The sequence below is a fragment of the Nelumbo nucifera genome, chromosome 2, assembly GCF_055504915.1.
Source record: "Nelumbo nucifera cultivar China Antique chromosome 2, China Antique-T2T, whole genome shotgun sequence".
Taxonomy (NCBI): domain Eukaryota; kingdom Viridiplantae; phylum Streptophyta; class Magnoliopsida; order Proteales; family Nelumbonaceae; genus Nelumbo; species Nelumbo nucifera.
Genome location: NC_142650.1, coordinates 57,595,732 through 57,612,374, shown reverse-complemented (window position 1 = coordinate 57,612,374; position 16,643 = coordinate 57,595,732). Strand labels below are relative to the sequence as shown.

Genomic DNA, 16,643 nt, shown 5'->3' with positions numbered 1-16,643 from the left:
GTTGGGGTTGGTGCCCTTATATAGGTGAGCTTCCGTATGCCTTATGAAATGCCTTCGAGATCCCCGGTCAGTGCAAATAGGAATCTGTTTCGTTCCAAGAGGTGGACTTCGTGTGAGTTGATAAGGCTTATCAAGTCTGTCCGATCCGGGTAGGATGAAGATAAGGCTTGCGATGTGCGGCATGATCCCGAAGAGGTCAGAGACACTTGGCTAGTTTCTAGAAGTTGTCTACGTGTCATCTCAGTAGGTCGGGCCTTTACGAGCTGCTCGGACCTCGGTCTGAGCTGAGGTGCCTGAGGTACCCGAGCTGGCCTGGCTTGTTGAGGTTGCAGAAGAAGCCAAATTGTCATCCAGTCAGTAGGTCGCTTCTACGTGTCCGGGTGTTGATAGGTTGGGCCAAATTACCCCTCATCAATTACCCCCACTCCCCTTGCCAGGGGTCCTAACCTGGTGTGGGAGTTCATGACGAGCCTGGGTGGATTTGGCCAGGTCTTTGTCCTGGTCAAGGTCCAGTCTAGGGGTTAGACCTTAATGACCCAATAGAAAGTGTTGTTGTTGCTCTAGGAAATGTCCTACTTGGCAACAACATTTATAAACAAAAAAAAAAACACTGTTTTCTTTGAAAATGGTACTTCCAACCCACACATTAGTAGCACCGTTTTATGAGAAAACGATGCTGTATTTATAGTATTGATGCCAAACATATACTTATTGAACATCTCTCGGTTGCACAATACAACAAGTTAACTCTAAAATCCTTTAGTCAGGGTTCCTATTTAAAGCAGTGTTGTTAACTAACTTCTACACAAATTTGAGTGTTTGGTATGGAAAATGATCCTAAAACCGATAATAAATCGCTCAATTTGGTCTCGAACTTGTTAGAAGAATGGGATGTCAGTGAGTAATGAAGAAAATTAGATGACACCTAAAAGATATTTATGTTTTTTTATATTTCACTTAATGACCGATTAACGATAAGTATTAAATTAACACAATTTTAGGTACTTGATTGACATATTTTGAAGTTTGGGCACCAAACCACCAAAGTGATACTGTGAGCCTCCGTTTCATTTTGTCATGTACCTAAGGTCGCTCGCAAGTTAAATTTTAATACATTAGGAACCTGCTCATGTACTTTTGTTTTTCTTTTAAATTCTCTTCGACAAATACTATCATTTAGTTATTAAAAAAAGAGAGAATGACGGGACGGTTGAGTGGAAATCAGAAATAACTATATAAATTCTCGATCAAAGCCTCGAAGACAAACTAAGAATAGTACGTTATTAAGGTCAACCCAATTTGAAACCTTAGAAGAAAAAACAAAAAAGAAGAGTTGCAGTTTGTTTTATTCCTTAACAGATTCTTTCGTACCTCTGGGTTCTTTTACCTTTACCTTGTCCTCCTATGCCCAATGTAATGCTTTCGTCGTCATCTCTTTCGACTGAATAGATTATTATATTTTAATTTGTCTCCAGTTTGTTTTGATTTTTGAACTGAGATGCCTTCATTGTATCCCTGTAGCAGGGTCTCATTATTCACTCGGAATTTCCACTCACTTTTCCTATCCACTCTTTATCCGCCCTGAATTATTGTGTCAAAGAAATCAATCAGCAATTTTTGTTTGGAGAAATACATTGTAGCTCATTATAGAATTCTAAAATTATAATTTCTCATAATATATTAATAGCCCTTCTTATAAATCACATGAATTTGGCATCAATCCACAGTTAAGATTCATCCTATCGTACAGGTGGGATTAAGAATTTTGAGGTGGACTGAACAGTTATTCTCCCATTTTTGTTTAGTTACGATTTAAGGGGGGAGACAAATTGCCGAGTCTAGCAAAGAAAGTTTTTTTTTTTTTTTTTTGAAATTAAATATAATAGTTTTAAATAAAAAATAAAGAAAACAAAAAAAGAAAGAATTTTTGAAAGAATTATGGTTATGAAGATCACATGTGCAAACCCTCCAGAGCACAAAGCACAAAGTTCGGGTGGAAGTACAGGCACCCCTATGCAACTGTGTGGTGAGAGACCTGAAAATAGTGCAGTAGAAGATGCTCCAAAGGACACAACCTTGTACAAGGGTCTTAAATTCAAGGAATAAGGAAGTCTGTCAGTCTATAAAAGAATGAATCAGCAGTTGAACTGATGTTTGAGGCTGTACTTTTGAGGGTTGTGACACTTGTTCACTTTCACTTGAGGGCTTGCTTCAACTTTCAATTGCAATGATAAGTATCTCGAACATTCAAAGATATTCAGATCCTGCATGTTAAACGATGTTACTAAACAGGAAAAGTACCGGCTCTAATGCGGATTTCTGAATTCCACTGTAAATGGCATGGCACTTACCCCAAATGTAGCTGACCCTAGACTAAACCGTCATTCTCCCTAATTAAATTGCCCATCTTAAATTCTTTTATTTTTTATTTTTTATTTGTTTTGCTTTCATGGGGCAATTGTATGAGTGGGAGGTTATATACTTGTATTTCCTATTTACAAAATAAAAGGAGTAGCAAATTCTTGGTTTTCAGCAAAAGCCAGGGACAAGAGACCAAGGAAGAATAGCTTTATCTTGAAGCGCCTGTAACACCAGGAGGGAGTCCGAGCAAATTAAATCAGAATATATCCTGACGAAGAAATTCTTTGCAAAATGGACTCCTTGGAATGTTGCCAAAAGTTCAACCTCCTCTACAGCTTTCACCCACCAACCTAGACAAGGAGTTAGACGAACAAATGGCCCCAAAGGAACGAACACTCACAGATAAAGATCCTCCATCAATAAACAAAATAAGTTGGATATGTGGTTCTAAGTGTAGATTAAATTTAAGCTAAACAAATTATTTACTTTCATTAAGATCCAATGCACCTTCAAACAATTTTCATTGTGAGCATACCAGACCGGTTAATTGTCCGATTCAGTTTTTAAAACATTATTCATCATGGTTAAAGTGAGCTTGTAATAAGAGCATACAGATACCTTAGATTAGTATTTACCGGTTGAGAGATCATTTAGATACCTTAGATTAGCCCACTTCATGAAATAGATCCTGAAACATAGACACAACAGCCTTCCAAAGGGTCAAGCTAGAATGCTTGATAGAATAGGGGAAATAACCTTCACTTTTCAGGTATTTTGATTTTCATATATGGGCCCAAACACACCATTTGAAGGGGTTGGGGTTTGCCTTCGACTTTGCCAACCAGAAATTCCTTTTTTTTTTGTCTATTTTATTGATGGTTTTCTGGGGAAATTTAATAACATTCATGGAGTGGATAGGGATTGATTGCAGGACAGACTAAATGTGAGTTTGTTTTCCATGATTGGTTTATAGCAGAAGCACTCCATTGGTTTAACTTCGAACTAATGTTCTTTAATAAATAGGTTAAATCATTATGTTTATTTTTGGATAAGCACATGGGGATCCCTAAGTATTTTGCACGGATATCCAAGGTTTTCATATGAAGTTGTCTCCGTATCATTTTTTGATGTCTAGGGCAGATATTTTTATTAAAATAGATATTAGAGTTCTCAAAATTAATACTTTGTCTCAAAAATGACTGAAATGGATCCAGAATAGCTTTCAGATTATCTAGGACTTCCTTGTGAGCTCTAATGAATAACATTATGTTGTCAGCAAAGAAGAGGTGAGAAATGTAGGGGGAGCTTGAAGAAACCTGAATACCTTTAATTTTATTTTCAGATTCTGCCTGTAAGAGAAGCTGAGATAATCCCTCCATGACTAAAATAAATAGGTGGAGGGAAGAGGATCCCTTTGTCTTAGATCCCTTGAAGGGTAAAAATGACTCTTGAAGTCCCATTACTAAACACAGAAAAGGAAATTGTTGAGATACACTTTTTGATGATTTGACAGAAATCAGATGAGAACCCCAAAGCATTCAAAAGCTTTTAGGAGATAGTTCCCCTCTAGTCTATCGTACCCTTTGGACATGTCTATCTTTAGGGTTGGGAAGCTTGTACCCTTTTGCGAGATTTAAGATAATGAAACATTTTTTGGGTAATGACAATGTTGCCTGGCATCTAGCGCCCATGCACAAAGGCTTCTTTGGTGGGGGCAATACACTTATCTAACAATGTATGAAGCCAGTTTTCTATGACCTTGGCTAAGATTTTGCATAGGACATTATAAAGACTAATAGGACGATAATCCTGAATGTTGGAACAATCTACTTTTTTTGAGATGAGGCACTACCCCCAAAGTACAAAGTACTTAATTGTAATTGCTTCCTTTGTTTTTTTAATGATTTTTACTCTTTTATATAGATTTTCTCGAGGGGAAGGTTCTCTAAATCCCCAAGCTTTTAATTTGATAAATTTCTTTTTCTTTTAAAAAAATATTTGACAATGGATGTGCTCCCGTTATCAAAATTGGAATATGCCCTAATCAGTATACCTTTTAAATATATTCATCTTGCCATAAGGTTTTATTTGGTTTGATGGAAAATAAGAGATAAATAGAGAGTTGAGGGAAAGTTCTCAAGGCTCAGTTTGGAATGCAAATATATACAAAATAATACAAAAATACAAGATTTTGTACTCTACATATTTGTATTTATACTCCTTCCAAACTGAGACTAAGGGTTTAATTATATGAATTGTTATATTCCTAAAGGTTAGATGGTTTGTCTTGAAACATTTTAATTGCCCAAAGTTTTTGGCTTACCCGTCAAGTCGTAACAATTGGTCTCATATACTGCCACCATAACATTGTTGCAGGGCTGAATTCCATGGCTGTGTTGCAAGTTGTGGGACCAATAATAATGTTCCATACATAAAGCACATATAGCCCTCAACCACTCAATCTCTTACTTTGCATTTATGGCTGGTATGGGGCATTGTTATTGGCCCCATAATCCATACCACAACCATCAAATTCAGCTAACCCCTTCTCAGTGTAAGTGCTCAAGTCATTTCTTACTTTTTCACCCTATTTCTTTTTTGCTTTGCCTTTAACCCTAGACCCTTGCAAGGTGCCAACAGGCGAGTTGGTAATGTCTCCTACTGGTCATAGTGGAGACTTGGTATCAAATTCCGCCTACTCCTGGGTTGGGGGATGGGGCTACCCCCCCATTGTGTAGCCCTTCAAAAGAAAAAAAATCCTAAACCCTTCAACTTGCAACAAATGGCTTCTTTCTATGGGTGTTGTAGATGGTCTTTTATATATACACTCAAATTTTCTTAGGCCATGTTTGGGATTGCTTAAAAATAAGTGCTTATTTGGGTTGGGACCAAACCATTAATCGCTTATTAGTGTTTGGGGAATAAGCCCGAAGAAGTGTTTATTTTTTAACCCCAAATTTCCAGTTTTTTTAAGTGCTCATACAATAAGCACTTATTCAATTTTTTCTCCTAGAATTGTCCTCATTAAATTTTTAGAATACCAATTATACCCTTTCAATATTGTTACTTTACGAAAGTACTTTTACATGAAAGCAGTTATATGAAAGTATTTTTATAAGAACACTTTTATGAAAGTACTTTTATAAAAAGTACTTTTACGAAGGTACTTTTATAAAAATACTTTTACGAAAGCTATTTTATAAAAATACTTTTACGAAAGCTATTTTATAAAAATACTTTTACGAAAGCTATTTTATAAAAATACTTTTACGAAAGTATTTTTATCAAAGTACTTTTATGGAAGCACTTTTGCGAAAGTGCTTTTATCAAAGTATTTTTTGTGAAAGCACTTTTATGAAAGAAATTCTATCAAAGTACTTTTATGAAAGAAATTCTATCAAAGTACTTTTATTCATTGACTTTGGATTGAATATTTTGAAAATTTGAAAGAAAATGAAGGACAAAAGAGTGACAAGTGCTTATTGGGGAAAAAGACCACCAAACATCCAATACAAAATAACTACTTATTTTTAAAAATAAGCATTTGAAAAAGCTGGGTGCCAAATATAATAAATGCTTATTCGAATAAGCACTTATTTTTAACATAAGCACTCCCAAACATAGCCTTAGTTTAATTTATCTCATTTTATCACTTGTTGGAGCTATTCTAGGAATTGGCCATCCAAATTAGAATAAAAGTCAGTGCAGAAAAAAACTAGTTGGTGTAGACTATATAGTGAGAACCACAAGAGGAAAAGAACTACACAGAAGTAGGGCTGTAATATGATTGAATCCAACTACATTTGCATTCGATTTGATTATCAAATATTCAATCCTATTTATGTCAAATTTGGATTTAATCATCGACCACTATATTTATTGTGCTTAAAATGATAGTTTTAAAAATATTTTTAAAGAAGTAATTATTTTTAACATACTTTTGGAGGAATTTTAGGGTATTTGGCTAGTCCAAACCCTAATAGGACCCCTTCATCAAAACCCTATAGGGTTTGGGTTTTAACCATAGGGTACCAGTACTTGGACCCAATTATACTTAACACGAGGTACCTACTCCTGGTATCTGATTATAAACCCATCTATCTATCTATCTATCTATATTAGTATTAAAAGAAATAATAAATAGTAAAATGGGTTGAGAGAGGATGCAAAACCTTGCATTTGTATCTCATTATTGGCATATTTAGCACTAACCTACCACACCATTTCCTTTTAAAAGAAATGTATTGAAAAATGCAAGTAATATTAAAGAGGTCTGGATTTTGGATATGCTTTAGATATGCATGGATATGATGGAAAAATAAAGACACACATGGATATGCCATTGAAATTCAAATTTATATTAAAATTATATGAACTTTATATAATCTACAACTCTAACAACTTTATACATAGAGGTGTAAATTGGGTTGTGCCGCCTGCGGCCTGGCATGATCTAACACGATTGTATGGGCCGTGTTGGGCTTGGGGTTTCAAGTCGATAGGACGGGCTGACACAGCCCACACTGTCGTGCCATGTTGCCTGTGGCTCGCGGGCTGGCCCGGTTCGACCCTATATATTTATATATATTATATATAATATAATATATTATATGAATTATAATTATATAATAATATATAGTATATAATATATTAATAAAATAAACAATTGTTTTCAATTTTATTATACTATTTTATTTAATTATTGTATATATCAAAATTCATATAAAATTAAAATTTTAAGTTTTTTTTTTCAATTTTTTAAATAAATAGCTTGGGCCCGGCTTGGCCCAAGGGCTTGGCCCACAGATCAGCCCCGATTCGATATGGGCCTGTGTAGGGTCAACTTGTGGGCCGTGCTGGGCTGACCCCCAAAATATCCCAGGAAGGGAAGCACGACCCAACACAACCCGCACTTTGCATGGGCCACATGTGGGCCGTGCCATGCCGACCCAGCATGACCCGTTTTACACCTCTATCTATACATAAAACATGAATTTTAATAGTTTATGACTTTATTTGAAGTGTAATTTCACCATAAAAAGGGGATATATAAACTATGGAAATATCTCAAGGAAACATTGTTATATATACACATAAACATATACATAGCATGACAAACTAATACTATAAATCTCATTAATGACCATTTAAACGTTACAAAATTTAAAATAATCAAAGTATAATAAATAATGGTGATATGTCACAATAAAAAATTTACCTTCTCTTAAGAAATTAGTCATCCAAAATAATTCTCTTAAATGGATAACTGAGATTATACAGATGGAAAAACATTCAGAAATGGTTTGATTAAAGCTCGACATAGGTATTAGCAAATGAATATTTTTTTGTACTTTAATAGACATGGATATATTATAATTTCTTATCAATGCTAGCTGAATAGAATTATGAAGTGGTCTAGTGGTTAGAACTTAGAATACTTAATGTTTATAGTAAGCAACCAAGGTTCAAATGCTTTTTTTAGCCCCGTTTGGGAGCATTTAAAATAAGTACTTATAATAAGCACTTGAAAAATAAACAAGGAATGGGTGGCTTTTTTAAATGCTTATTTCTTTTTTGGGAGAAAATTGTCCCCAAATATTTCTGTAATTTCGTAGGACTGCTCCCTTCTTCAAAGGATGATAGAATCCTATCATCTTCTCTATTTGAACGTCTAAGAGCAGTGGCGACGACTTTCCTAATACTCTCACAGCTTCAAGCGTGTGAAACACCAATATGTAGCCCCATTTTATTCATGTTATTTGCTTCATTTTCTTCATTTCTCCAAACTCTTTCCTTCTCCCATGTTTTCAGATCATAACACCCTAAGTTCAATGAATTTTTAGATCTACCACCTATTCCATAGTAGTTGACGACACCCTCTCCAACACTTTACTTTTTTTTTTAACTGTTTTACATCACAATTTGTCATATAATATTCAAAAATATCAAATTTATGCCTTTTGTTGAGTTAGGCCTATAATGGTCATTTCCACGGATTTAAGTATTTATGGAATAAGTGGATCACCAAAGACCACATTACAAATAAATACTTATTTTAAGTATAAGTGGTTTGGGAAAAGACTTTTCAAACACTAATAAGTAATTAAAAATAATTACTTATTAACCAAGCCACTTATTTGCCAAGCATACCCCATTACCCTTAACATCCTAGTTTTATATTAGATTCCGGGGGGGTGGAGTAGGTGGGTCCCATGGAATTGCAATAATCCTGCATTCGACCGCTGCTACAATGGGGCCCACGAAAAACTTTTTTCTCGAGAGTATTGGTTACCTTGGTAGTGGATAGGGGTACAAGTCGGGCGGGTTGGGTTGGGTTTATGGTCAAACCAGGCCCGGCCCTAAAATTTGAGTTTTAGGCCCAAGCCTGATTTTCCCAACCCGAGCCCAACCCACCCTGTAATTTGATGCATTTGGATTGGATTTGGGCCCGAGCCGGGCTCAGGTTGGTCAATCAACCCACTCTAAAATTATACATATATAAATGTATTTATGCAAATATATATACATGTATTTATATATATATGTAAATATGTATGCAAAATATCTATACAAATGTTATATATACAAATATGTATGTATATATATGTAAATATGTATGCAACATTTATATATATACACATACATATATATGTACAAATATATATAATTAGATCGGGCTCGCCCAAGTCCAATCCGATGACTGAAAATCCAAATCCAGTCCGTGTAAAATTCCAGATTGGGCCGGTTCGAATTCAGGCTGAACCCGCCCAAACTGCACCTCTAGTAGTGGATAAATTAACTTACCCATCCGGCAAAAACTCAAATTGCATGGATTCTCACGCCTTACCTTGTTCTCTTTCGCCTGGTCAAATGTTGTATTTATGACTATATATACGAGTATGCAATGTTTCCCCGGGAATCCCTTGCCTGGTCCCTAAGGCTAAGGAAACGCGTTACCCAGGTAACACACAACCAACAAGGCCTTAGTGTAAAATATACAAATCCTCCCCTGAGTTTTGAAAAATCCTGCATTTACCTCCCTGCCATCATTCTCTTATTTAAAAAAACGTTGGCGTAATGTATTAATTTTTTTTGAAAATACCCATTTACCATTATCCCTATCAATTCTGATAGAGATTTACCAAAGTATCTTTAAAAGAATTTCTAATTTTTAACTAAAAATTCCCTAGGTTAGATTGAAAAGAGCAAAGCATGGTTTTTGAATCGTCGTTGATTAGACGGTTGGACCGTTCAGCCCTGGAACTGTTTAGGCAATCAGTTCCGTTTTACTTCACACCCGGTCTTTGGCCAAAAACTGTTGAATCTGTTAACGACTTATTAACCCGGGTAGTCAAACCGTCAAATCGTCAATCCGCTCAACAGTTTTTGACTATTTTTTATTTTTAATTATTTTTTTAGATTTTTTTGTCAGAATAGGCCATTCGTTCGAACCGAACGAACGGACTGTCAACTCGAAAACTGATGGCCAGAATGATTTCATTTTGAGGTTGTTTTTTAAAACCATAGAGTAATATAATTTTATTTTGTAAATTCATTAGGATTGATTGAGTGAAGTATAAAAGGACAAATCTAACATTTTGAATTATATTGAGACAATAATGTCTTTGTTTTGTTTTTGTTAATGAATCTAGACAATAATGGAAGGGAGGTAACTGCAATTTTTTTTCAAAACTACATTGGGCATGGAGGTTTTGTTAAAATGAAACATGAAGGGAGGATTTAATATTTTACCCTTAATCTTATAAGTAGTGTGTTAAAGAAGATTAATTATAGGGTCAATTATGACAATTTAATGGGCATTAATTAATTAAGGGAAGTGAGTGAGAGAGCTCAGAGGTGTAACGGTCTTAAAGCTTGACGTGTTCCCACTATAACCATTTTCATGCACAAGTGGGTTGTTTCGTGTGATGGTGTTGGATCCGGATTTTCCCACCTTGCTACTCCATCTCCCCATTTCCTGGAAAAATCGAGAAAGTAAAAAATCTCAAACTGTACCCTGCTTCTGAATTTCTGATTAAATCCAACATTCGCTTTCTCCCATACACCATGTATTCTTTCGTCTTCTCGTTGAAACATGAGTCATTGTCAATGGGAATCAGTCCACTCATATTCACAGAGACATTTCTTTCCTCTCACGCCTATTAACACTCATCCCGCCATGCACACCAATAAAACAGTTCAGTCCTCCCCAGAACGGAATCTCTCCCCGCCATCTCTTGCTCAAAATAGTATCATCAACCTGAACAAGTTAACCATTACAACAACCATCCCAGCAACGACTCTTTCGTGATGAGAAACAGAATCAAATTCTTCTTCTGGTTTTCGGCTTTTATTGTCATCCTTTCCATTCCAGTTCCTCTCAATCTTAACACCATCCCTTCTTCTTCTTCTTCTGGCCTTAGTATTACAACTTACAGTTTTGGAGTTGCCATCTTCGATCGGTTGGTGAAGCAAAATGGCATTGACGTCTTCCTTTCTCTCATGAGGCGTGGCTTTCCCGGAAGAGTTTATCACCCCCGCCGTCCTGTGAGGAGGTGGAGGATCAACTGTGACAATCACTTCAAATGGGCGTCTAGGGTTGCTTTGGACTATAATGGGTCCCTTATCTTGACGGTGGATTTGAATGGATGTGCCAACTTCAGTAGCGTTCAGAAGGCAGTAGATGCTGCCCCTGAATATAGCTCCACCAGGACTCTCATCTTAATTGATCCCGGAGTTTACAGGTCTTTCAATTCTAATTTATTGTTGATTTGTAAATTTATCGTCCTGTCGTATGTTTGGTTTAGTTGTTGCTGGTTGCTAAACTGCTTCTGATTTGAAAGAATCAAATCAACCCATTTGGGCATTTACGTTTTAGTGTAGTTATGTAGTTGGAGAATGCATTTTAGCAAGCAGATGGGTCGGACTTTGTATTTTGATCAGGGAAAACTCTAATTTAGTTAACTCCAGTTGAGCTTTCTATCTAACAATCTAGCATTTCAATGAGAACAGGGATTTTTGTAATGCTACAGTAGATTAATTGGTTGAGAATAGATATCATATTTAATTAATTGCAGATGCTAAAGCGTATGCAAATTCAATATGGTTGCAGGGAGAAGGTAGTTGTGCAATCTAACAAGACAAATTTGATATTCCAAGGAAAGGGTTATCTCAAGACATCCATAGCATGGAATGACACTGCAAATTCCACAGGAGGGACCATCTACAGTGCCTCAGTTGCCATCTTTGCTCCCAACTTCATAGCTTGTGACATTAGCTTTCAGGTAATGTACTTGTCTGTTTATCCCATTGGTTAGTCTGTGTGAGATCTGTACTGATTTCCATTTGGTCACAGAATCATAGCTAATTTCTGGGTCTATTTTATTTTGGATGTTGGTGAAGAACACAGCTCCTTCAGCATCTCCTGGGGATGTTGGTGCTCAGGCAATAGCAGTGAGGATTGCAGGTGACCAGGCTGCATTTTATCGTTGTGGCTTCTATGGTGCACAGGACACGCTTCATGATGATAAGGGGAGGCATTACTTCCAAGGATGCTTCATCCAAGGCTCTATTGATTTCATATTTGGGAATGCCAGATCTCTTTATGAGGTAAGGTATACAGGATGAAATGTCCAACCTCAGCAGCATATTTCAAGCCTATAATTATCTAATGACTAATTTCTGTCCTTACAACTCTGCAATATAATGGTCAGGACTGCACAATTAATTCAATAGCTAAGCAGGTTCCCATGGAGATCAGTGGATCCATCACAGCACATCAAAGGCGGTCGACGAATGAGAAGACAGGGTTTTCTTTTGTGAATTGCAGCATTGGTGGCTCAGGAAGGGTGTTGCTCGGCCGAGCTTGGGGCGCCTATGCTTCTGTTATCTTTGCCAGAACATTCATGTCTGATATCATAGCTCCAGAAGGATGGAGCGACTGGAATGATCCCTCCAGAGATGGGTCTGTGGTTGACTACCTACCTTCAATTACTTCTCTTCTTATGCTTTGGAAGTTCTGATTTTGATTAAATTTCTGCTTCTGTAAATGTGTAACAGGACTGTCTTCTTTGGGGAATATGAGTGTGTTGGAGCAGGAGCAAACTACACACTCAGGACAGCATACAGTAAACGACTAAGTGCTCCTGAAGTAAGTCCATATATTGATATTTCATATATTGACGGGGACCAATGGCTTCTTCCTCTTGGAAAGAGTTTATCTGTCATCTGAATCTCCCAATCGCCATTAACAAAGAGGATTTGTGCAGACATGCATACTAATTTGTACACTAGTCTTGGGTTGTATACATGGAAATGGAAACTGAGACCTGCAACTTAGCCAAATGGTATTTGAAAGGTGATTCAGTGGGAGTTGTGTGTAATTGACAATAGGACTAGGAGGCTATTTAACAGCTTGATGTGTAAATTGAACATACCATCCATCCTTAATTACTAGATACATTTATTTTTTTTGGTTAAGGAAGATGTTGTTTGATACATTGGTGTATTTAAATCTCAATGTTTATATTTGATTTGTAGCATTTGAAATTGGGAAAGTAAGTTGATTTGCACAAAACTCAATGCACAATTATTTATTATAGTTTCAAACAAATAAGATGGGAGACCTGAAGTGGAAACACCCCCTACTGGGAAAATGACAAAAAGGTTTTTTCTTCCAACACCCCACGCACATAACCCAATGTAGACGATGGTAAGCGTTTGAACTTTGGAGTGGACATGAATTATTCAAGCTCCGCTAATGAAAAGCTCGATTAAGCGTGATCAAAATTGAACTTAGAGTCGAATTTAAGTTCAATATATAGGCTTATTTGCTAATTGAGCCAATCTCAGGCCAATATAACTTGGCTTGTGAAACTAATAAGTCTAATTGAGTTTAAATATATAATATTACTTTTACATATATAATTTTTATATTTTATATGTATAAGTTTTTATTTTTGTATAGGAAGTTGGGATCTTAATTGATCTCGAGCCTCTTTTTTTTTTTTTGACAAACCGAGATCGAATAGTTGGATATTTGGCTTGACTAAGCTCGAATTCATTCCCTATTTGAATTTCAATTTATCCGAAAAAACATGATTTGAATGCAATAGTCAAAGGCAGTGTTTGGCATCGGTGCCATTACTCTAGAAAATGGTGATACATCAGTGCCACATTAGAAAAATTGGTGCTCCAGAAAACGGTAACATGTTTGGAACTTTTTTTTCATAAAAAACGGTGTTCCAAACCATGCCTTAGAAATCGAGAAGGCATGGTCTGGGGAAACACTAAATTTGACGTTTTCTCAATTTGGAGCTTATTGCTGCCAACGAGGACATGATGTGGTAGTGACATGGACTTCCTATAATGGGTACCAATGCTTAAAACAGATATGGAGCTCTGGTACCAAATAGGTGTTACTGTTGCCCCGAGAAACGTCCTACCTGGCAACAATGTTTCCAAAGAAAAAAGCAGACACTGTTGCTTCCAACTCACACATTTTATCAGAAAACGATGTTGTATATGCAGATGCCAAATATATACAAAATGTATATATAATACTTGTGTGAAACAGGCGAAGCGTGCACGAGAGAGAGAGAGAGAGAGAGAGAGAGAGTTTGAAAGCTCCAAAACCACCAGATATGATGAGTAGGGGTGTCCACGGTTTGGTTAACCGAACCATGGCATTTTTTTGTAAACCAAACCAGTGGTACTGGTTTTTCCAATTCTCCAAACCGAAACCGAACCGGTACCACCGGTTAACCAGTCCGCTGGTTTTGGTTTTTGACCGGTTTAGTTCTTTGGATTTTTGGTTTTTTATATTAATAATATATATTATACAAATATATGTATAATATTATATAATAAATAATAAATGATATATAATATATTATGAATATTTGAAAAATATATAATACATATAATATATTTATAAATAGATCATTATAAATATAATATAAGTATATATTTATATATAATATAAAGAAAATATGTGACATATTAAAAATATACATAAAAATATATATACTAATCGGTTCGGTTAACCATCGATTTTTTTGTAGATTAACAAAAATCTGAACCGGTCTTTCGGTTTTTCAAAAATCTCAAACCGAAACTAAACCGATCGGTTCAATTAACTGCATTTTGCAGTTTGATTTTCTTGATTCGATTCGGTTTTTCGGTTTTTTATGAACACCGAGTATTCATTTTTGGATATGGGAAATGAAACATCAACTTTAAGCCTAATAGACCAGGCCATTAGGGTCAATAGCCACGGAATTTTCCATGCGTCAATAGCCACGGAAACAATCAAGCGTGGATGGAAATGGAGCATTGATTTGCTATCTTGATCCACAGATCCAGTAACCAAAAGTCTTGGTCGCCATGACTCCTACATATGAACTACTAGTTCAATCAGCCAAATTTAAAATTTGAAAATCAAATTCCAAACGGTTCAGTAGCTTCTTGAACAACCCTTTTTTGATCCGTTATTTATGGATAGAATCCGCACTCCCTCAATTCTAGCAAATCGAGAGACGGAGACGGAGCTTCTTCAGGTGAAAATTTTGAATTTTCTTCTTCCATTCTCTCATCATCACCCGCTTCATCTTCCTTCTTCACTGTGTTTTCTTTCTTCCCTCTTTGATTCCCAAAATCAATAAACCGATATACTCGGTTCTTCTCTGTTTCCTGGTCTCTTCTCCTCCACTAGCGACTAAAATAGGATTGTACCAAGAAAATAGATATGGGCCAGATCCAGTACTCCGACAAATACTTCGATGACACTTGTGAATACAGGTATCGAAATTCCTCTCTCGGATCATGAAGAAATCGAATCCATTTTACGTTTTTCGCGATTTGATTATGGTTGGTTATGCTCTAGGATTACAAAAATTTCTCCGATTGTGTCTTTTTTCAGGCATGTGGTTCTTCCTCCTGAAGTGGCCAAACTGCTGCCTAAGAATCGTCTTCTCTCTGAAGTAAGTAGAAACTAGAAACGAAGAATCAAATCTAATTGAAGACATGGTTCAATGAATTCACGGAAAGCATAAAATGAGTGTTGATTTGTATTTTGTTTATCAGAATGAATGGAGGGCGGTCGGGGTTCAGCAGAGTCGAGGGTGGGTTCACTACGCGATCCATCGTCCCGAGCCACACATCATGCTCTTTAGGAGGCCACTCAACTACCAACAGCAACAGGAGAACCACGTTCAACAGCACTTGCTCGCCAAGTGAATGTTAAATTGTTAACCCAGAAAAGCTTCCCCCGGAGGAAGGAAGGAAAAAGAAGCCATTTCCCTTTCCCTGATTATACAGGATTCCCTGCGTTTAGTTTGGAATCTTTTCGTCTTGAAAAGAGAAGAAAAGAATTAGGATTTCTGATATGAGAGAATATGGTTGTTTTCATTGTAAGGTGGAGTAGGTTTCTTGTTGTCTTTCTCGACTTGGTTTGCAATGAAATTGTTATACTGCGTTTGCTTCCTACTTCAATTGCTTAGTCTGGATTGATTGATTAGTGAGGGATTAATTGGTCTTGGTTTTTCATTTGCTTTTATAACCCATGTTGCTTGGTTTATGGTGTTGGCTCTGATTTTGATGTATCCTGAAACATGGATCAGAATTCAGAAATTCAGAAGATTTATATTTATGGTGACAAAAATACAAAAATAAAATAAAAAAGAAATTCAGGGTTTAGTTTTTCTCCTTATTTTGAGTATGTTTTCTTCCCCTCACACCTTGCTATTATTTTAGAAAAAAACTGAAATTTCGAACTTTGTTTCTGAAATGCTTAAATGGTGGCTGTTGGGGATAAAACCTCATGTAAAAGTGTGCAAATTAACTATGGGATTTTTCTTTTTCTTTTTTTTTTTTTTTCTGGCTATAATTAACTATGAGAATTAAGAAATGAAAAGAAGAGATAAATAGAATGTGAGCAAAATCTCTCTCTTTTTTTGGTAATGAATATGAGCAAAATCTGGCGCATCTACTACTCTATGCAACAGGAAACGTGAACAAATATGAAAAGTAGACTAATGAAAAATAAGTAGACCCATGACATTGTTAAGGCCATGTTTGAGAACACTTAAAAGAAGTACTTCTTTTAAGACATGGAATCACACATTAAGTGGTTTCAAGTACTTCTTTGACACTAGAGAACACCCATAAACACAAAGGTGTGTCAAAGACCCTAGGGTGATTTCTTGGGGAAAAATATTTTAACAATCAAGTTAATAGAGTGAAGAAGGAAAGATGAGCTGAAAAACTCGATGAAGACTATTCTG

General features: G+C 36.1%; 2 protein-coding genes across 3 annotated transcripts; both read left to right on the top strand.

The window, feature by feature from the left end:
- Positions 1-10,501: 10,501 nt before the first annotated feature.
- Positions 10,502-12,880, top strand: LOC104586215 (putative pectinesterase 14). The gene is made up of 5 exons (XM_010243375.3): positions 10,502-11,105; positions 11,474-11,645; positions 11,764-11,970; positions 12,075-12,325; positions 12,421-12,880. Exons 1-5 carry the CDS (start codon positions 10,672-10,674, stop codon positions 12,590-12,592), a joined length of 1,236 nt encoding a protein of 411 aa, XP_010241677.1. The 5' UTR covers positions 10,502-10,671; the 3' UTR covers positions 12,593-12,880.
- Positions 12,881-14,657: 1,777 nt separating this feature from the next.
- Positions 14,658-15,906, top strand: LOC104586197 (cyclin-dependent kinases regulatory subunit 1-like). Of its 2 annotated transcripts, XM_088897297.1 has the most exons (4): positions 14,658-14,918; positions 15,074-15,159; positions 15,281-15,341; positions 15,445-15,906. In XM_088897297.1, the coding sequence occupies exons 2-4, from the start codon at positions 15,107-15,109 to the stop codon at positions 15,595-15,597; spliced, it is 267 nt and encodes an 88-aa protein (XP_088753423.1). In that variant the 5' UTR covers positions 14,658-14,918; positions 15,074-15,106; the 3' UTR covers positions 15,598-15,906. The 2 variants fall into 2 exon arrangements, with proteins under 2 accessions (XP_088753423.1, XP_010241657.1); XM_010243355.3 differs by having other exon boundaries at positions 14,663-15,159.
- The last annotated feature ends 737 nt before the right edge of the window (positions 15,907-16,643 follow it).